The 27,291-nt window shown below is 41.1% G+C and overlaps 1 protein-coding gene across 2 annotated transcripts in view; it reads right to left on the reverse strand.

The window, feature by feature from the left end:
* The window catches only part of CAMKK1 (calcium/calmodulin dependent protein kinase kinase 1), a 156,295-nt gene that overhangs the window by 62,187 nt on the left and 66,817 nt on the right, over positions 1 to 27,291 (reverse strand). For both annotated transcript variants that reach the window (XM_067537859.1, XM_067537858.1), the window contains 3 exons: positions 14,113 to 14,160; positions 11,257 to 11,310; positions 567 to 618 (listed from right to left, as the gene is read on the reverse strand). In XM_067537859.1, coding sequence (XP_067393960.1) covers positions 567 to 618; positions 11,257 to 11,310; positions 14,113 to 14,160 — 154 coding nt within the window. The remainder of the gene's footprint in view (positions 1 to 566; positions 619 to 11,256; positions 11,311 to 14,112; positions 14,161 to 27,291) is intronic.

Consider the following 27,291-nt stretch of genomic DNA (forward strand, 5'->3'; position numbering starts at 1 on the left):
CCTCCACATTCTGTGCTGTACCACTGTGGGATGCCCAAGAAGGGGAGTTCACTTCCTGATGGCTGGAAAAAAAGGAGGGGTGGCTCTGGATCCTATTGCAAATTCAAATTGGCTTTTCCTTACAGGTTGGTTTTAATGTCTTGTTTTTGTGCACGCAAAAAAGTTGTGCCTGAAAGCCTATTCGGTTAATCTGCAGAAAGATACGGTAGAAGCACAAGAAGAAAAATGGCTTCTATATGCCAAAAAAGTACATAGGCTAGAACTCTCTCTTTCTCATAGGCCAGTGTTTTATCACCTCAGGGAGCAAGACTGTCTGGGTGTAGAGGGCATAAAAGAGCAATGAGGTGGGGAATTGTATTTGGATGATGGCTTGTGTCTGTCCTTATTATAGCTGATTCAGTATGCCACTCCTCACAAACCACCCAAGCAGCTTTGAAAGGAGGCCAGGTTCTGTATTCCTTACTCAGGCAAAATTTCCAGTGACTTCACTGGAAATTTTGCCTGAGGGAGAAGAGCAGGTATGGCCTGCAAGGCTTGTCTGTAACCTTTAAAAGCATGATACCTACGTGGAAATCCATACTGCTTCAATAGCTTCTTTTTGGAGAGAACTTTCATAGCCTGAAGGAAAGAAAAAAAGACAGTGTTAAAACAGAGAAAAGCCATGATACTGGTGGTATTCTCAGAAGGCCATTTCTGTCCCCTTTACGCTGCCAGAGTTGCATGAAGAAACCTTAGTGTAACTGACAACCAAGCCCAAGAGCTCTAGGTTAGATTATTTCCAGGATGCCAGTCACTGTAGTATCCTAGATTGAGGGGCACGGTGATATGTGGGGTGGTATAGGTACAAAGGGTAAGACAACACAAAGGGAAGCATGGATTGAGATAGACTGGCCTCTTAGTGACACTCTTCCATCCCTCTATATTCTCATATTCCAGGATCATACAGTTATTTGGAACCAATATATAGTTGATCTGAGATGGTGGACATCTGAGTAAATTTTCTGCTGTCCAAATGGCATTAGGCATGATGGCAAAAGGCAACCTGAATTTAATAAATCAAATCTCCGAGACTCCATACATACTGCTGTGTTAAATAATCTTCTAGAAGCCACACCAACAATCCCTAGACTTCACAGATAAATATTTAATCAGAAACCAGCTCAAATTACAATTTGCTCAGGGAAATAATCCGCACTACTGAGGGTTTTTCAGAATGAGTAGTTTACTTCTATTAATCAACATCCATATCTGTAATCCACATTGGAGTGACCCCAGCGAAATACAATCCCCCAAAGGCTCAATGAAAAGAGACTTCATTACACATTACCTGATGGTCACTATCTTTGTTGGCGAGGATACAGATACCATCCAGAATCCCCATCCAATCTTTCAGTGTCTCTTATATAGTATAATGGCCAGATTCAGATCTCAGTTATATCAACGTATAGCTGGACTAACTCTAATGAAACCTGAATTTATACTGGTGTAAGTGAGCAGAGACGCTGGCCCTAAATGTTACAATTTTCAGTCCCACTTCATAACTACAGAGGCATGCATTGAAAATAGTGGTATCAGGAGATGGAGACTAGGGAGTTCCAGTCTTTCATCTCCATGTTGCCATGTCTAATCTTGGTTCCATTTGGTTGGTTGAATTATCTTGTGGTCTGTGTGAAATGAGTTTGTGATATCCATAATTCAAAAACCACCTGCAAGTTCAGCACCTTGAAAAAGTCCCAGGACAGGTTGGTTCTCAGTATACTATACATGCTTCACTTTTATTCCTCTCCCTCCCCCCAATTACAGTGACAAGCCAATTTCAAAAAATATTAATTTCTATCCACCAAAGAAACTCAAATACATGGTTACTATTTCACTCACTATTTCAGCCAGGAAAGAGAACATTCCATTGTCCCAATCCCATCCCTAAAATCAGAGTTTTTTCCCCCTTCTGGTGCATGCACATGAACTTTAAAATAAAAATTCACCAGGTTTTGCTAGTTCACTGGCAAAAATCAGTAAGTATCAACATCACTAAACTAATGGGGCTCTGCTCTTATTTGATGCCACTAGGCATTACCATGATATGATTCTTATAAATTATTTGTGATACCTACTGTATTGTGTCTAGAACTTGCAGGGAATTGAATGGCAGAGTTTACTGTTTTCAGCAGTATCTGTCTATCTATCTTAGGTATTTTTATGGCCCCATCACCATAGTATCTGGGCACCTCACAAACCTCACACCATCCCTATGAGGCAGGGAAGTGTTATTATCCCTATTTTACAAATGGGGAACTGAGGCACAGAGAGGCTAAGGGACAGATTTTTAAAGATAATTAGGCAACTACAGGGATTCTCAAAAGCATCTATTGAAATCAATGTGTTTTAGGTGCCTAGATGCTTTTGAAAATCCCACTAGGCACCTAAATACCTTTAAAAATGCAGCCCTAAGTAACTTGCCCATGATCACACAGGAAGTCTGCAGCAGAGCAAGGAACTGAACCTAGGTCTTCCAAGTGCTAGGGTAGTGTCTTAATCACTGTACCATCCTTTCTCCCTGTCATAGGAGTATGGCTACAGCAACTTTTAGAAGCTAGTAAAGCAGTGCTCTCAGATTCAATGAGGGAAGAGAGTAGTAGTAACCCAGTCATTTCAACTGTTCACACCTCTCCTAAAAGGAACTATGATGGGTCTTTGATATAAGTATATGGATACTGTAAGGTAGTTAAAGTTGTGTGAAGCCTATGACAGCATTCTGACTTGCGTCCTACACCAGCTCTTTGTCTATTGGTGATGTTCCAACCCAGGAGAAAAACCCATTTTCAGAACTGATATTTTTCTAGCCCCTTTGTGCCATCAGAGCAGTGCAAAGAGGTTGGATCATAATCCATCCCACTGTTTTCCAAATCCACACATGGGATGAACAGCAAAGTTTCTTGCAGAACAAGCACGAGTCATTTAATTACTACAGAGAATAGAGGCACGAATAAACAGTATCAAAATTAAGTTTTCAGTATAGTGAAAATTAGAGAGGCAAATCACCTCACTGCCTCCTAGCTGCACATGATTTAGCAAGTCTCTCCTTCTTCCAGGCTCAAGCAGAGCTGTCACCAAGGCAATGCATTTGTGAAAGAACCAAACCATTTCTGCTCTCAAGCAAAGCTCATTATCCAAACAACGCCTTCCAGACACAGAATTCTCTCAGAGCCATGCTGGTGGATTTTCCTTTAGCACTGACAAGTGCCTCAATAGCTTCTTCAGAAACAAATGGTGCCATTAGTTTTCTCTGTCTATGCCTCTATGCCCAATTCCTGCTCCTTTCTGATTTCATGAGAACGTGCTTTGTGGCATGTGTTCTTGGGAGGCAGCATGGGGATCATCTTACCAATTTCTTTGATTAATGGAAACAATGTCTAAGTCTACCACTTTCTTCATAGCATTACTGTAGTTCGAGTGTATTGAGGAGCATAATCAAAACAGCTAAACTGCTTTAGGGGAATAAACCAAAAAAGAGGATCTTGGTATTTTTGAGATGAAAGGTTAAAGATCAGGAGGAGTTCTGTAACCCAGCAGTTCCCATCATTCAATCTGATGCTGACTCTGTAGCTCAGAACCTGCTTCCAGTGAAGTCAACAGCAAAACTTACATAATTTTAGATGGGTGCAATAAATAGTGTTGGGCCTTGTAAACAGATTTGTCATCTGCACGTTGCAATGCGTTGAGATAGCGGAGGACTTCAATTACTGTGTACCCAAGCTCACTCTATGTAGGTTCAGCTGTACAGAAGCTACAAGGGATTGATGTTTGTCCAGCACTTTGGATATGGAAAGTAATATACATTCAAAGCATTATTATTGTTATTATTATTAATAATCTTGTACCATTATTAAATTAAAATGTCCCAGTGGGAATGCTGAAAAAGTATTGCTGTCTATTTCCAATAAGCCCTCATCTATTCTTCCCCCTTATCTGCCATGTTTCAGAATGACATCCCAATGAAAAGAGACTACAATGAAAAGAAACTCTCTTTTGCTGACTAAGGAAAAGCCATTAGTGCCTGCACATCCTGCTGTTCAGATGCTGACCATAAATTTGTCATCACTAATCCCAAGCACTGTTTATCGCATCAGCATCTAAATAGCTTATAACTGATCATTCTATCCATCTCGATCATTGAACCAGTTGCTTGGTTCAGCGTCTGTGTCTGAGGAACCTGGATCCCTCTCCACCTCTCTCTACTTTTTTGTATGATTTATGGCTGCATCTGGAAAGCTCTCATGAAAAAACTCAATCATTATAATCTCCATCAAAAAGCTGCAGGGAAAAAATGGAATGTAATAAATTTTGTCCATAAGTGAAACAGCAATTCTCCTTCTCAAACACTTTGCACTGCAAGCTGTTTTAGAGATTGAAGATGAGAAAAAGACATTGTCGGAGGCTTCTCAGACTTAAATTTCATGAGCAAAATTACTCCAAACTAGACCTCCACTTGGGCATATGTCTCTGCTTTTTAGTTTTTGTCTTTTAAAGTGCTTGGCCTTTTTTTCTAATCACTGTTAAGGCATCTACTGCAAACTGTAACACTGAAATATTTACAGCTCTAAGAGTTCCTAGGCAGAGTTTTACAAACACTGGTGTAATGGCACCAACCATAAATTATCAGCAGAGATTGATCTCAAATGGTAGAGGCCTATGCTGTAGCAGCCCAACATAGTCAATGGGATTCTTTCCACTTTTCCTTTAATAGAAGGTCAAAATCAGAAAAAAATTTAAGTCTTATCTGCACTGTATGCACATGGGCTGACCACTGATTTCTTGTTTCCTAATTTGTGGCCAGATCCAAAATCCATTAAAATGATGAGTGTCTTTCCACTGACTTTAACAAGAATTGAGTCAGGCTGTTGGTGCCTAAAAGTTCTGCACTAATCAACATAGAATGCACATTGTCCCATACTTCAGCAACAATCATGTAAAGGATCATATGCTGCGATTTTGCCCTGTGTAAGATTTTGTAATGTGAATAAACCACTGTGTCTTAAAAATAAGTTTTGTCCTGTTTATAGATATATACTTTTTTTTTTTTTTTGCACAATTCCAGGGCACTCAAAGGCTAATTTTCTCCAATTATTTGTTGTCACTTTTCAACATGAAGACAAAAAGAGAAAATGTGCAATGTTGGTTTTGAAAAAAAAGAATAAAAAGCCCGCTCTCCCAATTGCCATAATCAGAATTACTCCTGGTAATTGCAGGTGCTTCACATTTGCATTAGATCTCCCCTTTGGTTGCCTGACAGCTCGTCAAAGTGTATTGTTGGAACATGGTTTCAGACAGCAGCGATAAGCAGAACAACATGCAATTTACCTTGCTATTAAAAGCAGCATGTCAGTCAATCACACAGGGAAATGTAAGAAGCAATGCAACCATTAGCTAAATTACACAATTATCTACCATTTCTCTTAAGTTTTTAGAAATCTGTCAAATTCCAGGGTATTTCAACACCTTGGGAAATTAGAAGCCTGTCCATCCGAATTTGTCATGCTGCAAAATACTTGCACTGATGCCCACAGGATGAGCAGCCAACAAAATTGCAGAGTTTTATATAATACGGCGAGTGAGGGGAATACCTCCTTTATGGCTGCACCAGAAAAAAGAATGATGGGTGTAAGACAATGAAAGCATCTACACTAGAGTAAAAATCTAGCACTATTACTTTTCTTCTGCAGCAATCTGCCCTTATCATATGAAAGTGCAGATTATGTTGGGTCATATGTGTAGCAGGCCCCTCCACCATGGGATGTGAAAGAGCCAAAATTCATTGCAGTCATATATTTTTCTTTTATTTTTGCTATTGGCCAAGGCTTTGAAATACCCAGGACTCCCTCTCTGCCACTGTTTTGGTGCATCTTTTGTTTTGAGCCTTTGTCACACACATAGAAATGGGATGAAATTGAATAGTGGAAAGTGATGCACTTAGGGACTAACAACAAGAGTTTTTGCTATAAGCTGGGGACTTACCAGTTGAAGCAACAGAGGAGGAGAAAGACCTGGGTGTATTGGTGGATCACAGGATGACTATGAACCATCAGTGTGATGCGGGAGAAAAAAAGGCTAATGCGATCTTAGGATGCAACAGGCCAGATATTTCCAGAAGAGATAGGGAAGTGTTTGTAGCATTATACAAGGCACTAGTGAGATCTCATCTGGAATACTTGTGCAGTTCTGGTCTCCCATGTTTAAGAAAAATGATTTCAACTTGGGTGCAGAGAAGGGCTAGTAGGATGATCCAAAGAATGGAAAACCTACCGTATGAAGGAAGACTCAAAGAGTTTGGCTTGTTTAGCCTAACCAAACAAAGGTTGAGAGGAGATTGCTGTCTATAAATACAACAGAGAGATAGATTCCCGGGAGGAAGAGGAGTTATTTAAGTTAAGCACCAGTGCTGACAAAAATACAAATGGATATCCACCGGTCATCAACAAATTTAGGCTTGACATTAGATGAAGGTTTCTAACCATCAGAGGAATGAAATTCTGGAACAGCCTTTCAAGGGAAGCAGTGGGGACAAAAAAATGTAACTGGCTTCAAGACTAAATTTGATAAGTTTATGGAGGGGATAGTATGATGAGACTGCCTACAATGTTAGATAGCTGACCTGAGATTGTCGTAGCAAATATCCCCAGTGGCCGTTGATGGGACACTAGATGGGGAGGGCTCTGAATTACTACAGAGAATTCTTTCCTGGTGTCTGGTTGTTGGGTCTTGCCAAAATGCTCAGGGTCCAACTGATCACCATATTTGGGATCGGGAAAGAATTTTACCTGGGTCAGATTGGCAGAGACTCTGGGTTTTGTTTTGTTTTTTCCTTCCTCTGCAGCATGGGGGATGGGTCACTTATAGGTTTAAACTAGTGTAAATGGTGGATTCTCCATAACTTTGTTTTTAAATAATGAGTTGAGGACTTCAGTAACTCAGCCAGAGGTTATGGGTCTATTACAAGAGTGGGTGGATGAGGTTCTGTGACCCGCAATGTGCAGGAGGTCAGATGATCATGATGGCCCCTTCTGGCCTTAAAGTCTATGAGTCTACTGGGGATTTAGAGAGTGGATCATTGTGAACCAACTACTCCTTCCTTGCACAACGTCTGAGTAAATGCACGTTGTGCATGAGGGTCTCTACTAGGGTACCAGGGATGAAATGGAATCTTCCTGCAGTAGTTGGCACACTCTGGCTGCAGTAACCTCTTAAAGTTTGTCTAGATTAGAAAAATAAATTGAGATTAAATTGGGATTAGCAAACATGTATTCACAAACCCAGACCTTTTTTCTAGTGAAGACACAGGTTAGCACCTTTTACCCTGAATTAGATATTCACCAGCTTAACCGAGATATAAGGCATTAACCTGCATCTAACACGAATGTAAAGATCACAGTGCTGTTAGGCTTAACTAACCCCAAACTATATTTGATCCTTTTTATTTAATCTACACAAACCCTCAGTCCACTCGAACCAGCCCTTTGTGTAGCACTAAGCACCTACTAAAATAAACTCATGTTCAGAAAATAAAATTCCTGAAGAAATGTCAGTTTATATCAGAAATAAATCTGAAATGTTCAGTGTTTTGCATCCCTCCCTGTTATAGAGGTATCCTCAGGTAGAAGTGGGAGGAGAGGATTCACAGAAATGACTGTATTAGCATGTCACTTGGTGTTGCATTCAGAATGTCTTCTGCAATATGGAGTTTCCACCGAATCAGCATGATAGAGCAGGATTTGTTAGGAGGCCAGAGCAGAAAGAGGAACTAATGGGAACAGCAAGCATTTCAATTAATGAGCAGAGTCAGTTGGAAAGTGAAAGACATGGAAACAATTGCAATTTCATCCAGTTGGATAGATTCAGGGTGCCTTTTCCAGATTTTGCATAATTTCTTCCTTCTATCATTTCAATATATTTCCTATGCAGTTTCACACCAGCTGGAAATATGGTAGGGTTAGGATAATCTTGGATAATGATGTTAACAGTCATGCAAAAAAAAGCTGTTTGCTCCGTTGCAAAACTGGTAGTCAGGAAGAAGAATATCTGAGCAATAGGGTGGCTGTTTGTGAAAGTTCCTTCTTACTACTCTGGGAACGAGGAACCATTTTATTTACATCTTGGAGAGCTTAATCTTCATCCTTGTGCCCAACATTAGGCCTGAACCCTACCTGTGCTGGAAGTTTGAGTAGGGCATAGGCCTTGTACTGCCTCTCTGAATGGAGGCAAGTTTCACATACACAATGTAGGTCACTACAATTATAGGGACATTCAGACTTCCGTGCATCTCCTGGCTCTGGTACAGTCTATTCCAGTAGTTCCCAACCTGTTTGGCTCAAGGGCCACAGATATCATTGTTACAACCCTGAAGAGCCACCAGTCACCATCAGCAGCCCTCCCCCTGTTCCCCCAATTGCAGCCAGACAGAAGGAGTTCAGCGAGGAGGCTGCCTCCCTACTAAGTGATCTCCTGTCCCCCGGGGCTGCAGCAGGGAAACCGCACGCATCCTGTAGTCCTGTGCACTCCACCTGGGTCCCTAGGCAGCCATGCTCCCTGCTACAGCCAGGGGCAGGGGAGCGCTTATCTCCCATCCCCCTTGCAAGGAGCTTGCAGCAGTCTTTTAGCCCCACGGCAACACGTTCCGCCTGGGTCCTTAGGCAGTGGCTCCCTTCCGCAGCCAATGGGAAAACCCCTGTGGGTCACTTTTGCTCTATTCTGGTTTTTTTAGGTTCTTATGTCATGCTCATCACCATAATATCTGTACACCTTCCAGTAGTGCAGTAAGTGATGTGACTAATAGCAGTTGCAGTCTGATATTTATCTACCCTCCAATTTGACCCCTAAAGGACAGATCTTCATGTCAGGGTGAAATTCAGAAGACTGAAGGAGGTGTAAGGGTCCCCTGTTGTGTGCGGGGCTGGGGGCCTTCCTTTGCCATCAATCTCCAAGGGAGGTCACACCTCCCGGCGTCTGCACCCTGTGGGGAGTTCTACCAAAAGGGGGACAGTTTCCAGCCCTTAATAGGGCAAGCAAGCAGTTCAACGCCCCGGTCCTTGGGCAGGGCGGGTCAAGCAAATGGGGGCAGTCTCTAGCTCTCCGTAGGGTGAGCACACAGTTCAAGTACCTGAGCCTTAGGCAGGGTGGGCCAAGCAGAAGGGAAGCAGTCTCTAATCCTCCGCAGGGCGAGTAAGCAGTTCTGAGCCCCAGCCCTTAGGCAGGGTGGGGAAGGCAGAAAGGAAACAGTCTGTAGCCCTCAGAAGGATGAGGAAATAGTCCAAAGCCCGGCCCTTAAGCAGGGCAGGGCGGGCAGCAGGGACACAGTCTCTAGCCCTCAGAAGGATGAGGAAATAGTCCAAAGCCCGGCCCTTAAGCAGGGCAGGGCGGGCAGCAGGGAAAGTCTCTGGCCCTTAGTGGGCAATCACCCCTAGGTCGGGGTAGGAATGGGGGAGGGGGATGCAGGGCCACCTGACTCCACTGCATCCCAGCTCAGGGCCTTGGCAGTGATGGGTTGTCCCATCACTGGGCCAGTGGGGCTCCAGCCGAAATGCGCAGACTTGGCTATAGGCCATAACACAGCCATCAATCTCCGAGGGAGGCCACACCTCCCAGCTACAGAGGCCTATGCACCACTTAAGAACTACGTAAGATCTCAGAATTGGATTTACATGGGACTTAAGTGGTCTGCACAGCCAGAGTATTTGGGGCTTTCCGAGAACATGGAGAGTGAGTGGTGGGAAGAATCCCTTCTCCCCAGGCGATGAGCGATGAAGCTGCTCTGTAGCTGGTGCTCTAGCTTTGAAGATTCCCCCTCTCCATGGAGTGTTTCCCACACCATACACAGATAAAGAAACTTTAGACCAACAGGCCAGGGTTGTCTGGGGTTTCTCTTTAGTCTGGTGCTGCAGACTGTTGGCCAAGAAACTGAGTGTGGACCCTATATTTCAAAGAGACAGGATCCCAGTCCTCACTAAATTTAGACTGGGGTTTGGATCCAAAGAGGGCTCATGTTTGGAATTGGATTTCTCAGCAGATTTCAGCCCTGCAAAATGATGGCAATCTCTCAAGATCAGCTGCTCTCATGAGATTTCAGATAAATCCAAATAAAAAAAATTGACTGCTTTGGGGTTTTTCATCCAACTCAGAACAAAACCCACAAAGATGGGTATGGGACTATGGAGTCAAATCCACCCCCACTAGAAAATTTTGAAGGGGTTCAGATTAGAGATCCCCAGTTTATCCCATCTGTGGGTTTGAAGTGATGAGTATTGGGCATTTTTGATTTAACAGCTATTTAGAAATAGAAGTCTTAAACCTATGGCCTCAATTCAGGAAAGAACTTAAGTATGTGCTTATATGTGTTCTGAATTAAGGAGGCAGTTTTGAGCCTATATGCCCAAACCCTACAATTAGCTACACAATGGACTGATTGCTTTTTTACTTATTTGCAGGCCTTCCTACAGAGCCCATACCATAGCATCTAATTTTTCCATAGTCTTCATTATAATATCTACCTACCTGTTATACAGCAATTTTCATCTGTAGATCTCAAAGCACTTTACAAAAGATGTAAGCATCATTATTCCCATTTTACCAATGGGGAAATTGAGGCACAGAGAGGGGAAGTGATTTGCGCATGATCACCCAGCAACCCAGTGGCAGAGCTGGGAATAGAATCCAGGTCTTCTGAGTCCCAGCCCAGTGCTCTATCCCTTAGGCAACACTCCCTAGAGCTAAACACTTACTTGCCAATTGACTAGTATAAAATGTAGTGCTGTCACACAGAAACCCCATGGTGCTGTGCTTTGTTGTAATGCTTCCCCACATATATGGCCCAACATTCAGTTACTAAATGTACCTATTCTTTCCAGGCAGATTTGTTAGAAGCACAGTAGGTGCCATCCAACTGTCTCTAAGTTCAGGTGACCACTTTCATATCTAGATAATGTCAAGATAGCTCAGCAATAAGCTTGCCTGCTTGCTTTGGAAACGTGTCTGACGTCCCCACTCATTACATAACATTTCACCCTAAGTTTTGCTCACATTATGCTGCTCTGCATCACACACACTGAAAAGTGCAGTCTCATGCCGATCAGGGAGGTTTTCTACTCACAGGCCACATGGATCGAAAGGAAAAAAAAAAAAGCAGGAGAGTGCTAATATGCTAGGGTGTGAAAAAAGAATTAGAAATATCAACACCAGCCAGTAATATGGAAGAAGGGCACTTACGTAATACTTGTCGTCACTCTCATTGTAGGCCAGTTTCACAACACCATAGGAGCCCTATAAATAAACACAAATTACACACACAGTTCAGCTGCCTTGCTTTGTTTGCCTGCTGCTCAAGGCTTATCATGTTTGGCTTTGCAGTGAAAAATAAGAAGTACCCTCAACAGCCTTGAGCAAAAGCTCCAGAGGATGTCAGATTGTGTCATGCAGCGCAGCTCCCTCCCCCCTACAAAATATAACTCAGATAGACCAAGACACATACAGGGGCAAAAGGAGTTTCTTTCCTCTTCATTGTTATGTTCAATGCCAGGGACAATGTCCTTCCTCTCCTGGCAGCTATTTCATTTAGGCAATAATGATGGAGGCACAGAGCATTTTCTGGGGATTAATGACCGTCTGGAAGGAACTGTGCCTCAGGTCATTAACTCCAACCAGTTATTAATCCTCAGCAAATGCCCTGAGCCAAGGTTATATTTCTACTATACGTTGAATATTGGGGAAAATTTACTTTTCAAAGTCTTTGTATTTCTGTGCGAGTTTTTTAATTCTCTTCATACATCCCTCTCACAGCTGGTAGTCGCCACCATTTTCACGGGGACTTAATATGCACTGGTTTTATAGGAAATTAACACTTTGTGAGTCATATCTTCAGCTGATGTTAATTGGCACAGTTCTATTGTGTATGTGTGTTGCCTGGTCAGAAACAGTTCGTGGAAAGGTCAGTACCAGAGCATGTGGAACATGACAGTTCCAATAGGAGTTCAAAGCAAAACCACTGAAATTTCACCTAGCTTTTTGTCAACACCATACATTTTACATGGCCAAAACATTAAACTATAACTCGATTCCTTTTCCAATAGTTACCCACTGAATAAATGTATAAGAACTTTATTAAGGGCTTGATCCAGCTCCCACTGAAATCAATAGGAGCATTTCCATTGACTTAAGAGCTGGAATGAGACCCTAAATCTCAGGAAGGGCTCGTGAGCAAAGCTTTGGGCCTGATCCAAAGCCCACTGGAGACAATGGAGTCTTTATATCTACTTCACTGGGCTATGGATCATGCTCATTGTGAATTCTTAAACGTGGCAAACAAAATTCACCCCTGTGCAGAAGGATTGCATAAACCCTGTATACTCCTTATGTCCCCCTAAAGCCATCAAAATAGGGTTTAAGTGGGTCTTAATGAGTACATAGGGCTTGATGGGCCCTCTACATAAGAGTGAATTTCACTTTAAGGGCTCGGCTGTGATACATTTACTCATCTTGAACAGCAACATACTCTTCACTGACCTCCATGGACTTAATGGAAGAGTAAGGTACTACACAAGGGAGTAAGAGTATTGCAAAGTGGCCCTAATTAAAGAAATAAAATTTTTAAAATATAAGGATAGGGCTTTGCTAATTCATTCTGATAGATGTAGTTTAGCTTTAAATGGAGGTGAGGCCCAAAGCAGAATCCCCATATCCAAACACTCTGGAACCATGGAAAAGTCTGGACGCCAGATCTGAATTTGCAGCTGGTTTCTACCTCTATAATGGGCAAAGACTCAGGTCCAAACACCTTCAGAATGGCAGCTCTCTGAACTTTGGGGCCTGGACCAATCTCCATTTTATTTTTTAAGGTAAACGTCTAGTAATGAAATTACAAGTTGTAGTAAACTGCTTATGTGTCATGAAGTCTTTCTTGGTGATATGAGACCTGTCTAGAGCTCTGATAAGCAGACAGAAGGCCTCTCAGAGAATGTCTGTGAATGAGAATCATCAAGTCTGGAAATGAGCACAATTGAGAATTAGCAAGGATCTCCACTATTCTCTTCCTGATTCTGCTCTCTCCATGAACTGAACCCTTACACAATTAATCTAGAAAGGTACATTCAAAGCCTTGTAGCAGAAACCAGGCACTGTTCTTTCCCCCATTCCTGAAAGCACATGAAGGGCAAAGAGAAGGCAGCAACTGTGGCTTCTTGTCACAGAAAACAGGTGCTTAAACTTGGAAATCAGCCACACATATGTTTTGATATACACAGTAATTACTACCACCCCAGGGACTTGCTGCAGTGCAGAATCACAGCACGCTTATAAGATACCTACTTTACTACAACCTCGTGCTTGCTAATCTGGATGCTTTAACTGATCCATACAGTCAACTGGTAAATAAGAAGACATCTCTCTGAAGTGGTTATGGTCTGTGAGTCCTAGAGAAGTTTGCGCTAATAACCTTTTAAGTGAAACTACTTGCTGAAGCAGGTGCAGTCACTTCCAATTGGAATATACAGATAGCAATAGCAGGTATTGCCTTTAGAGAACCATCTTTCACTGATCCATCTGCAGCTATGGCATGAATCCAAATGTGCAGGTGTCTGAAGTGTTCACCAATTCAGACCTTTAAATAACTTTCAGTGAATCTCTTCTGAATCATTTTGAGACTTTCAAATACAGAATAGAATAAAATCAGCAAATTCTACATAGAAATAAGAACTTAACCACTCCTGATGGAAAACAAGTGCCTGCCTTTATCTGTCTTTTCTCATTGGTTGGATTAATTCATGAAAGGACCTTGGTATTACATTTGGTAAGAAACACCCTGGAAGAGAGCCAGCTCAATTTCCTTCTGTTGGAAGGAAAATAAATGTAAACTTCAGAGAAAGCAGTTCAACACAGAGCTTGAGCAAAACTTGATAAGACAACTAAGAGGGAAGAAAAGAAAGGCTGAATATAGTCTTGGACTATATTTGGACTATATAGGTCTTTAGGGCAAGGATCATATCTTCATGTGTTTGTGTGTGTATAGTGCCTAACACAATGGGATTGCTGGGTGCTACTGTAATACAAACATTAATTACACTAACATACCTTGCCAATTTCACTTTGCAGCTTGTATTGGTTTAACTGCACACAGTCCTGCAGATCACAAAGAGAAAAAAATTAGGGTATTAGTAAAAGGGAATTACTGTGAGCTTGAATCAATACCAAGTGGAGACAAAGTCCTGAAGACAGAAGTATTAAGGCTTATTTAATCCATGATTATATTTAAGTCATAGTTAATTTATAGTTACCTCATTTTTATGACAATAGGACAAAGTAATTATGGGCCAGATTCTGAGTCTGGAGTAATTCCACACACTTCAATAAAGTTACTGGTATAATAAGAGCAGAATCTAGCCCTTTTATGTTTAAAATTTGAAAGGTTGTATCTAACAACTAAAGTTAACAAGGAACAGAATTCAAACATTCAGAACAAAAAATGCACATTTTAAAAGAAACAAGCATTCAGGCAAGCTCATTTGAAAGACTACGACAAAAAAGAATAATGAACTCTCAAATTGATCTGATATTTATTAGAATAAATTACCTGTGAACTGCATTGACCTCCATTTGTGAGTTATCAAGGAGTGAAATTCCAGTAAGTATGGATGGATTATGCCAGTGGTTTTCAACCTTTTTTATTTGCAGACTGGTAAAAAATTTTGAATGGAGGTGGAAACCCTCTGGGAAATCTTAAACATAATCTGCAGATCCCTGAGGGCTGTGGACCACAGGTTGAAAACCACTGGACTACGCTGTATACAGATCAATGCAAAATTGTAATTAGGGTGGAATTACCATTTTGTTGCCTACAATAGTTGGATGTACTCAGTTACTCTGACACAGTCATTTAAAGCTATATAAATGAGTTAGGACCAGGTTTCAGGCCTCAAGCATCAGAATGCTAAGATGAAACAAAGAAACTAGGCATGACTCTTAGGATTTAGATTTGAGATCTTCAATAACCAGGCTGGCCTGTGTAATGAACCCATTCTCCTTAATTGGTGGGACTGTGCCTTTAAGCAGCGAAGACTAAGTTAGGTTCTGCTTAAGCCATATTCCCTGTGAGGGATGACAAAGTGCGGCCAGACAGCTGCTGGTTGCTCTTGGGAGAGAGAAATAACTGAGCTGCTCTCCTGTTGTAAGTGGGACCATGTGAATAGCAATAATATGTTCAATCCATTGTTTATTTTATTGTTATGAGGAGACAATTGTCTAGGGAAATCCTCTGTATTTAAATAAAACACTGTTCTTTAATTTCAAGTGAAACTGATTTGTCTTCCTCAATAAAGTAGGATAAAAAAACCCCAGATGTGACAGAAGCCCAGCCCAGCTGAGTTAATGACAACTGTCAAAGCAGTAGTACAACGTGTTGCCTGTGTGGGACCTTCCATTCCTCCCACACATCTGCATGCGCTGGGCAGCTCCATGGGGATCTGCACCATTTTATGAGTCATGGGCTCCATCTAGGGAGCTAAAGGTGTTTTTTTAATGCTCCATTCAGAATAAGACACAATTCACTGGAAACTTAAAAATCACAGTATTGTAAAGTGCATTTCTACTCCGAAAATTAACTATACCCCGTTACCACCTTCAGAGCCCTATGCACACATGGGTCAGAGGCTTTTTGAAATCTTTATCATCAAAGGTTCACTTCTCTGAGGGTGAAATTTTACCTGGGTAATTCTGTGGGCCAAGAAAAGAGTCAGACTCTAACCAAAGATATCATCACCATCTATAAAGGCCCACATGAGCTCTCTGGGCCAGATTTTCAAAAGTATTTAGGCACCTAAAGATGAAAACAGTCACCACTGCTATTTTCAAACATGCCTAGGTGCCTATCAGTCACTGAAATCAAGTGCCTAAATCCTTTCCAAATCTGGCCCAGTATCTCCACATTAGCAGACCACCCATGGGTGTGCAAGTTTTTGGCACTAGACACAATACAATGAGTTAAAACCTTCCCCAGAGTACAACAGGGGTATAAGACATGTAGCAATATGTGCATGCATGGCATGAGCTTAGGAATATCTTCCACATTAAACACATGCTGGATACATAGCAACCATGGGAGAGTTTTCAAAGTGTGCCACACCACTAAATATTGTCAGATCCACCCCCATGCATAGCACATCCTGTCGTGGACCTTCATTTTGGAATTATGCTAAATAGATCAGGCTAAGTGTATGTGGAGCTGATCCAACTCTCAATGAAGTGAACAGCGAGCTTTACATTGGGCCAGATTCACAAAGGTACTTAGGCACATAACAATGCAGATAGGTACCTAGTGGGATTTACAAAAGTGCCTAAATAAGTCAGGTGCTCAATTCCCATTGAAAGTCAAAGTTACACAATGTAAATAAAGGGAGAATTTGTCCCAGAATGATTAGGTACCCAAGGCCTGATTTTCAGAGATAGTGGCTATGTCTTCACTGACGGTGGCAAATTCGCCGCCGTCAGATCGACTTATCTGGATCGACTAAGTGGTCAGTGAAGATCCGCTCAGTCGATCCAGAAATCGACGTATTAAGACCATCTTCTCAAGTGGCATAGCGCTGCATCAACAGGAACGCGGTTCCTGTTGGCACAGTGCAGTGAATACGGTGCGAAAAACAGAAACAAAGAAATCAACGTAAGTTACACAAGTTTTTTGCGTAGTTTGCATAACTCCGGTCGACTGCCGCCAAATCTCCGAGGTAAGTGAAGACAAGCCCAGTGAGTTCCCTCTGGCTTCACTGGGAATTGCAGTTTCTCAACACTTTTGAAAATCAGACCCTGTATCATCAATAACTACCAAAAAGAAAATAAAAAGATGAGAGGAAGGATAAATTACCATGCTCAGATAGCAAACAAACACTGCAGTGTATTTATTATCTTGAAAGCATTCCACAAAAACTAAAGTGAAATCTTATTTTGCTGGAGATAAAATGTCTGTGTTTTAATGAAACCACAATATGTGACTTCCATCATGATCTACAGCAAGAAGAATGCGTTGTCAGAGCATTCACTGATGAACAGAGATCCTAATCTTCCATAATAAAGACCCCCAAATTCTCCAATAAAAAAAATCCTTGTTTTTCCACAATTAAAATGAAATACTGAAACTTTAGTTTCCCTAGTCACAATATATATATAGATATCCATTGAAAACAACGTTTTATTGATATATTTACAATTTTTAAGCAAGTTCAAAGCCTACCAATGCCATCAATCATTATAATAAAATAAAATTAATAGGATTGCAATTTGTATTTCTTACATATACCAAATACTCCTATGTCTTTCAGCCCCAGGTGGTGGGGCTCCCGCTATCAGCCCTGGTTTAATTAATATGGAAAGGCTAGGATAAACGGGGCTCTACTGTATATATGTTTTGTCTATGGGACCAAACTTCTATATGTGGAGAGATTAATAAGACTGGACTTTTCAGCTTGGAAAAGAGACAACTAAGAGGGGGATATGATAGAGGTCTATGAAGTCATGACTAGTGTGGAGAAAGTAAATAAGAAGGTGTAATATACTCCTTCTCATAACACAAAAACTAGGGGATTTCAAATGAAATGAATAGGCAGGAGTTTTAAAACAAACAAAAGAAAGTATTTCTTCACACAATATACAGTCAACCTGTGGAACTCCTTGCCAGAGGATGTTGTGAAAGCCAAGACTATAAGAGGGTTCAAAGAAGAATTGGATAAATTCATGGAGGATAGGTCCATCAATGACTATAGCCAGGATAGGCAGGTATTGCTGTTTACCAGTGGCTGGGAATGGGCGACGGGATGGATCACTTGCTGATTACCTGTTCTGTTCATTCCTTCTGAAGCATCTGGCATTAGCTATTGTCGGAAGACCAAAATACTGGGATTGATGGACCATTGGTCTGACCCACTATGGCTGTTCTTATGACTTTTGCCTGATTAAGGATTAAGAAATACAATCCAGAGTCCTTTTTCTTTACACACAGAATTAGTGTGGCTTTTCTTCTAGCTCAGTGGGGGTGAGAAAGAAATTACAATCAATCACTGGGCCTAAATGGTTTAGGATTACAAGGCCCATTGACTTTCAATGGAATTTTTGCTCTTAAATCACATAGAGGTAGCTTTTGAAGGGCACTTAGGTGTTTAATTCCATTGAAAATCAATAAGAGTTAGATGCCTAAGTGCCATTTGTCCTTTTGAAAAATCTATCCCATAGGCAATTTTGAAAATTGCACCTATTACATATATTTTACCTATAAGATCTAATTCAAATATGTATCCCGCCCAAGTAAGGAGTAGGAGTCGGGAAACCGCCTCAGTAGTCACAGACACAAATAAAGTCCTTCCAGACTTTAAGCCATCTTTTTCCATTTGCCATGTTGCTTCAGCTCTAGGGTATGAGAACAAACAAGAACATCTAACCGTAATTTCATTTTACTGGTTTCCAGGACAGTGCTTGACGTTGGGGCAGTCTGGACTGTCAATGCAACAAGCTGGATAAAATAAGTAAAACTCTTAATAAACCAGTTTATTATTAACGCAATGGCTTTTGTAAGTAAGCAGGCTAAGTGTAATTTCAGCCTTTAACTTGCGTTCAGCAACCAGATTCTTCTAGATACTGACTTGTGAGCTATGTTTATCATCCCTCTCAAGATTCTAACAGAATTTAATGCGCAGTGCTTTAGCTGGCTAAACTTTAATGGATCCAATAATTTATTTCTGCTGCACTGCACCCTAGCACTGGATGCTGCCTGCCACCTATTTCTCTCTCTGCTCTCACGGTAATCTGCCTCCCTTTTCCTTTCCTTTAAAGCTTACCAGGAGGTGGAGCGTCTTTCGTGAAACTGAACTAGAAAACTGGAATTTCATCCCTACAGAAAGAGTCAGTTCAACAAATGGGGCTGATACAGGGACAAGCCTGGCATCTTGATTTTTATAAAAGGATGAAGTGGAGACCCAGGGTGATTTATGGGACTGCAGTACTTCGACAGAAATCCTCCTGCGGAGGGGGAAAGGCAGATTGGATGTGGTGAAGTCAGGGAAAATATGTCAATGGACATATTTGGGAGCATTATTGCTACTGATATTTTCCTATTTCAGGCATCCCAGCTGTGAAATATTATCAGCTCTGACATACCATTTGGCTTGACATAGAGTTATTTCCCCTGTAAAAAAATATTACATTCTTCTGCAATGGGCCACAGCAACCTACGAGAGTGACATTGTAGTAATAATAATTTCATTAATATAGCACTTTTCAACAGAGGAGCTAAAATTGTTTTCCATAATGTGGGTAAATATTATGATCTCCATTTTAGAGACTGGGTAACCTGGAAACAGAAATAAAGTGACTTGTCCAAGGACACACAACAAGTCAATGGCAGAGGCAGGAATTTAACTCTCATCTCCTGCCTCCTAATTTCCTGTTCTAACTATTAAAGCATGCTGCCTCCCATATGGTATTATGGAGAGGAAAAAAACCCCACCCCATTAGTTAAGGTTGCAACTGAGTTTATAAAAGATTTGGTTGAACCAGGTCTATTAATAGCTCAAATGAGGCAGCGGCTTCTATAGGAAAATTGGACTCCAGTACCTACCAGTATGGAGCTAATGTTGCTGAAAGTCATGCGTTTATGCTGAAATGGGTATCTTCTGTGCTGGAGGTGTTTGAGGCAGGTTTAGTGGATGAAAACTAACGTCTCTGCAGCTAAGGGGCTTGAGAGGGGCCATCTTACAGCAGAAAGGAAGACAAAAGGAGGTGTGTTAGTCCAGGCAAGGATAATGTTGAATTTCTGGAACAGCTTCTAGCTGCTATAAATTATAGTTATCACATTCTGCTTACATTAATAGGGTTAATACTTGTCTAAATAGACACCATTAGCACTGCTCAGCAGCAGCCAAAGTACAGCTAATGCAATGGGTGCTCACAGATGTCATATACAACACAGCACCAGGAGTGCAGGTGGCCAAAAGACAAAGATGTTTTTTCTAAACTCAGTAGCAGTTTCCACTCCATATTTAACACTTTCCGTTAGCTGAGGCTGAGCCTCACAAATACTTTTGGATCAAGATTCAGGCCAGCAAGTGGTCTGCTTCAAAAAACTACATGCACATGGAAGAAATGCTGATGGGGCCCTACATTTTCAGAAGTGACTAGTGATTTTGGGTGCCTCCATTTTTGGGCACCCAGCTTGTGACGTTTTAAAGGGGCCTTATTTTCAGAAGGCCTGGGTGCCCAGAACTTTGGGGAAAAAATCAGTCCCTTTAAAGGTGTCTCAAGTAGGGCACCCAAAATCACTAGACACTATCGAAAACTTAAGCATGGAGTCCCCAAAAAAGGTCATCTAACAGCTACAGCTTTGCAGAGGGCCACTATAGGATATTCAAAGTCAGGCTTAAGATGTATATAGGGACTCATGCTGACCCTCTGCACAGGGATAAATTCCCGTTCAGTGATGTCTATGGAGCATCTGAAATGAAGACCAGGAAAACTTTAGTAATTCACTTCCATTTATACTATTCAGTACTCATAACTTGATGGGAAGAGGAGAGCTTAAGATAAAGGCTCAGCTCTGAAGACCAGTTTCTGATCTAATTTATAGACTTCAGTAGGGCTACTTCTGATTTACACCCACGTACATGGAAAAGAATCAGAACTAAACAAGCAAATCATGCTTGACAATGTTTTGGACAAATATACAGTGGCCACCAATAAAAAAAATGTAGTATAGCAGCAATTACACATGCTGGGAACTGAGATAATGCTGATTTTCCCAACTTTCAGCATGTCTAAAGAGAATGGATTATCAATCTGTGGCACCTTTCCATTTCATATGGCCCCAGCATGCTGCTCATATTAAGGTTACAGGACAACATGACTATTCTGAGTGTAAAAGTGAAATGTTTCTAAATCTCAAGCATTTCCAAAATTTTTTTAATCATCTGATTCCAGCTATGAATGCTGAATCAATCATGGCATACATACGTAAAAGAGAAAACACTCTGAATCTTAATCTGATTTCAGAGGGATTAGGGAAAGAGAATGCACACAAAGGAAAGAAAACAGTGCTTCAAGGGAGGGTGTAAATGGCTGGACACTGTGCTGCAGACTATCAAATAATACAATGGGCTAGCTCCTCAGAGTAGCTTCATTCATGTCAAAGTACCTGAAGTCAAATCAAAAGAGGCCTAAATTTTCACAAGTGCCCCAATAATTTTGTATATATCAATTTGTGGGTGCCTTGATCAATGGAGCTATCTTTGTCAATTAACACCAGCTGAGGCCATGTCAGGGTTACAAGGCCTTTGTGATCTGTAGTTTAGTAACAAATAGCCCACCCTCTGAAAATCAGGTTCCCTTAATGTATCTAAAGTAGGGCACACACACACACACACACACACACACACACAAATAAATAAATAAATAAAAAAGACATCCTGGTCACTTTAGAAAGTCCAAATGCAGATGCTTTGGCTCCAGAGGCCACAAATCTTTTGTGATAAAAAGGTGTTAAGTGCCTATGCACCTGTCTGCATCTTTAGGTGCCTTAATACCTTTACAAATCTGGCCATATGTCCCTAAATCAAATGTCTTTTTAAAACAGTTTGTTGGTATCCACTAACTGAGGTAGATTTCACTAGTGCCTGAGATTCCAAATTAATTGCAAAACTGAATGTAAAAATAAAGCATTTCTTTTAAACAAATCTGACATGAGGTTTTACAAATGCAGCCTGTTCAGTGACTCTCATGAAAGGTCCTTCTATCTCAGACTCATAGACTCTAAAGGTCAGAAGGGACCAATATGGTCATCTAGTCTGACTTTCTGAACAATGCAGGCCACAGAACCTCACCTACCACCCATTCCTGTAATAAACCTCTAACCTATGACTGAGTTATTAAAGTCCTCAAATAATGGTTTAAAGACTTTAAGGTACAGAGAATCCACCATAAAGTGAGCCATGCCCCATGCTATGGAGGATGGCGAAAAACCCCCAGAGCCTCTGCCAATCTGCCCTGGGGGAAAATTCCTTCCCGAACCCAAATATGGCGATCAGTTAAACCCTGAGCATGTGGGCAAGACTCAACAGCCAGACACTCAAGAAAGAATTATTTGTAATAACTCAAAATCTACCCCATCTAATATCCTTTCACAGGCCACTGGCATATCTACCACCAGTAGTCAAAGATCAGTCAATTGCCAAACTAGGCTGTCCCATCATACCATCCCCTCCATACATTTATCAAGCTCTGTTTTGAAGCCAGCTAGGTTTTTTGCCCCCACTGCTCCCCCTGGAAGGCTATTCCAGAACTTCAGTCCTCGGATGGTTAGAAACCTGCATCTAATTTCAAGTCTAAACTTCCTGATGGCCAGTTTATATCCATTTGTTCTTGTGTCCACATTGGCGCTGAACTTAAATAACTCCTCTCCCTCCCTGGTATTTATCCCTCTGATGTATTTATGGAGAGCAATCATATCTCCCCTCAGCCTTCTTTTGGTTAGGCTAAACAAGCCACACTCTTGAGTCTTCTCTCATAAGGCAGATTTTCCATTCTGTGGATCATCCTAGTATCCCTTTCTCTGCATCTGTTCCAGTTTGAATTAATCTTTCTTAAACGTGGGGGACCAGAACTGCACGTAGTATTCCAGACTCACCAGCTCCTTGTATAACGGTACTAACACCTCCCTATCTCTACTGGAAATACCTCGTCTGATGCATCCAAGAACCGCATTAGCTATTTTCACAGCTACATCATATTGGTAGCTCATAGTCATCCTGTGATCAACCAACACACCCAAGTCCTTCTCCTCCTCGGTCACTGATGTGTCCCTAGATTATAGCAGAAATTCTTGCTTAGACCCTAAATGTCCCCTTGCACTTTCCACTATTAAATTTCATCCTATTTCTATTACTCCAGTTTACAAGGTCATCCAGATCTTCCTGTAGGATATCCTGATCCTTCTCTGTATTGGCAATACCTCCCAACTTTGTGTCATCCTCAAACTTTATTAGCACATTCCCACTTTTGTGCCAAGATCAGTAATAAAAAGGTTAAATAAGATTGGTCCCAGGAGCAGTCTCTGAGGAACTCCATTAGTAACCTCCCTCCAGCCTGACAGTTCAACTTTCAGTATGACCCATTGTAGTCTCCCCTTTATCCAGTTCCTTATCCACCTTTCAATTTTCATATTAATCCCCATCTTTCCAATTTAACTTATTATTCCCAATGCGGAATCATATCAAATGGCTTACTGAGATCTAGGTAAATTAGATCCACTGCATTCCCTTCTTTCAATCCCTATCTGTTATCTTCTCAAAAAAGGAGATCAGGTGGGTCTGGCACAATCTATTTTTTGTAAAGCTATGTTGAATTTTATCCCAATTACCATTAACCTCGATATCCTTAACTACTTTCTTTTTCAAAATTTTTTCCAAGACCTTACATACTACTGAGGTCAACCTAATAGGCCCGTAGTTTCCCAGATGACTTTTTTTCCCTTTCTTAAAAATAGGAACTATGTTAGCAGTTCTCCAGTCATACAGTACAGCCCCTGAGTTTACAGATTCATTAAAAATCCTTACTAATGGGCTTGCAATTCCATGTACTAGTTCTTTTAATATTCTTGGATGAAGACTATCTGGCCCCCCCAATTTAGTCCGATTAAACTGTTCATTTGACTTCTACCTCGGATGTGGTAATTTCTACCTCCATAGCCTCATTCCCATTAGCCAATCTACCAGTATCCCCAAGCTCATTATTAGCCTCAATAAAAATGGAGGCAAAGTATTTAGATATTTGGCCATGCCTAGATTATCTTTAACCTCCACTCAATCCTCAGTGTTTAGTGGTCCCACTTCTTCTTTCTTTGCTTTCTTCCTATTTATATGGCTATAGAATCTTTTACTATTGGTTTTAATTTCCTTTGCATTTTATCTCTACATGTTCTGACCTCCAAGAGGTAGCCTTCCTTGCTGATCCCTCCCATCTTCCACTCCTCGTAGGCTTTCTGCTTTCTCTTAATCACCTGTCTGAGATGCTTACTCATCCAGCTTGGTCTACAACTCTTGTCTATGAATTTTTTTCCCTTTCCTTGGGATGTAGGCTTCAAATAGTTCCTGCAACTTTAATTTGAAGTAATTCCAAAGCCTCCTCCACCTTTAAATCTATGACCAGAGCCTACACATTCCCCTCCTTTTGCCCAAACACACACATTTTGCTGTCTGAGGTTATTTATAGGACAAAGACTTTCTTCCAAGATAAATATTTTAAGCCTACAGTAGGGTGAGCTACTGTCAGAAGCATCGTCTATCTAAATGACTAAGCACTGCATATGCTTAGACTCAATACTGAAGGACATGCTTAATCTACTAGGCATGTTGGGGAAGTGAATACTGCAGCGCATGCTTGACTGAGACAGACAGAAACTGCAGGGGGTAGCGGGAGGGCATAAAAACAGAACTTGCTTGACTCCTCTAGACAAACCATCTTACTATTGCAGATGTAGGGAATGGAACAGATTCCTGAGTATCCCTAGGCTCCCACTGATGGAGTTTCACTCTGTGTAATAAGAAAGGGTAGCTTTCATTTAAATTCTAATGATGGATGTAGATGGGGTTTTTGCTACTCCTGTCCCTTTTTTGTAGAAAATAATCCATCCAACTGGGTTAGATCCTTTTAGAAAGAATTTGTATTTAAACTAGCCTGAACTCAGGGTACTATGACTATTCTGAATGTTTGTCTTTAACAGAACCACTGTCTACCCATAATGCCTTGCATATGACTCTCAACCATTTTTCAAAAACTTCTTTCAATCCCTGTTCAACTTTACCTCTTATGAGATCTCCTGAGGGCTTTCTACCACTTCTAGGTCAGACTTTAACATGCCTACTCACCCACGAGTGGACTGTGAAGAAGTGATATTAATCTGAAAGGATGTATAATCTTTTGAAGGAATCTTCACACCCGTGGGAAATTTTAGACTCTTTTCTTTTGGAAAGTGTCCAGCAAACACCCCACTACCAATGAGGCTTAACATCTATGAATGGATATTGACAACAGCCTTCACCATTGAGAAAGTTATAGATGACCTGGAATCAAGAATGCCAATTCTGGTCTTCTTGGCCTTTGCTGGAGGACCTACTGGGTGACTCAGATATGGTATAATGTTAGCTCTCACTCCTTAATTGTGTGAGTGGCTTAACATCCTTTCTTCTAAAATATTAGTCACTGAAGCTAAATAGGTGTTAGCAAAATCAAAGAGTTCTTTAATAGTCTGACTAAAAATCCTATCCCCTTCTCACTAGCTCAACATTCCTGACCCTTATGATGTCATCATTTCACTAAAGATCTGTAGGCTTGTTAGGGCCTGAATTTACAATGCAAAAAAACAAGCAGAAAAAAACCTCCAACAACTGTTAAATAACAAAAACCAAAAACAAACCTTACAGGATCTCTTTACCAGTCATAAAGAAACAAATAAACAAAAAGGACGTACGGGCAATTACCTTCCCTCCCTTTTGCAGGTTACCTTTAATAACTGACAGCCAGCAAATGTTAACAAGGCCATTTCCAGTTGTATTATAATATGAGGAATGGTGCTTAACCTCAACTGTTTCAGCAGTAACAAAGAGGCAGTAGGTAAGGCCTTTACTATCACTACCGTACACTCTTTATAGACTGGGTAATGTGTACTGTAGTTGCTGTATGCTTCTTGTTACACATTCAGGTCACACAGCTATCCTGTATGTTCCATAAATATTTTCTGATACAGATACCCAGTATCTGAACTCAGATGGCCCAGTTCTCGTCAGATTTTGAGACTTGGGGTTTATTATTTTTTCTTTCTTTTGGATACAGCTACCAGTTAAAGAATGAATCACGTATGTTTCGAATGAAAAAGCCAACAGTTCAGCCTCCCCTCACACACTGAAAGAAGATGAAATCCATTGTTTTGTTTTAATGCAATGTCTTATTTTGTTCCCTTCTTGTTCAATTTGTTAAACATGTTTGTTTACATGCAAAGATCTACCACATACTTTCAGTCACAATGACATATTTCAGAACAACAGTAAATTCTCCCTTGAGAAAGAGAGTGCAGTGTGTATATCTCCTTTGTAACTCTGTATCTCTGAAAAAAATGGCAGCTATCTATTCAGCAGCATCGGGAATTTCTCTCCATTTAAAGGTATAGTACACAGAATATAAGGCATAACAGAGATAAACTGCCTACACCACATAAACTAGCTATTTATTTTAAATGTCTCAGTCTATTCCCTTCCTATTTACTGTGACAGATCTAATCTAGTGCGTTTAAATTGAAGTGTTTGTAAAACTCCATTTGGGGTAACTAGGTGTGTGCACTTGATTTCTGCTAAAGAAATACGGACTTCATATGAAATTCTATTGTCAGGAGAGGGCTGGGCAATATAAGACACATTTCTGGGGGGAATCTAAGACAGGGTGTGTGTTGGGGGTCATCCTGCAGTATAACCAAGGCTGGTAAGAGCCAAGCTGTGGCTGGCTGGCTGCAGCACACACACAGACACAGCTGGACACTTGCATCCGGGAGGATGTTCCTGAGCAGTCCAGACTAGAAGCTACAATAGCAAAGCATAGTAAAGACTACCCCCCGGTTAGAGGGCAGGGGTGACACAGCTACTTACTAATCTGGATTGTATCCTGGGTATGTCATATCTATCCCTTCATCATCTTGTATATAATGGAGAGGAAGCTGTGTACACAGACAGCTAATATCGAAGGAGACTGTCCAGTCCAGTGGACTCTACATTAGGAGACCTGTGTTCTAGTCCTAGCTCTGCAATGACTTGTTATGGATCTTAGTACTAAAACTCTTCGTGCTTCAGCTGAAGATCATGTTTTTTCCCTTTTAAAGGCATTTTGAGACCTATGGATGAAAAGCAAGTAATCTCGTTAGTAATATTAATCAATCTTAAAGGAATTACAGAGCATGTGTACGGCAGAGTTAGGGCAGGAAAACATGCAAAGGGTCCTTCTGGTCACAGTCCAAGAACAACTAGCCCCTCTCCTGAAAGGAGAGTCTCTACTCAGCCTTCTGGGCAAGGAACAGCCACCTGAAAAGGACTAACAAAATCTCTAAGTGTATGGCAGTCTCTTCTATAACACACAGTAGATAGACCTATCAGGTCATCCCATCCATCTACCTGCAGCACATTTCTAGTGTTTTTGAGATTAGTTTTAAACACAAACTATGGTGGCAGAGCACTGAAT

Source organism: Emydura macquarii, unplaced genomic scaffold, assembly GCF_026122565.2.
Source record: "Emydura macquarii macquarii isolate MOO-44397 ecotype Brisbane River unplaced genomic scaffold, CSIRO-AGI_Emac_v2 contig_450, whole genome shotgun sequence".
NCBI classification, from domain to species: domain Eukaryota; kingdom Metazoa; phylum Chordata; order Testudines; family Chelidae; genus Emydura; species Emydura macquarii.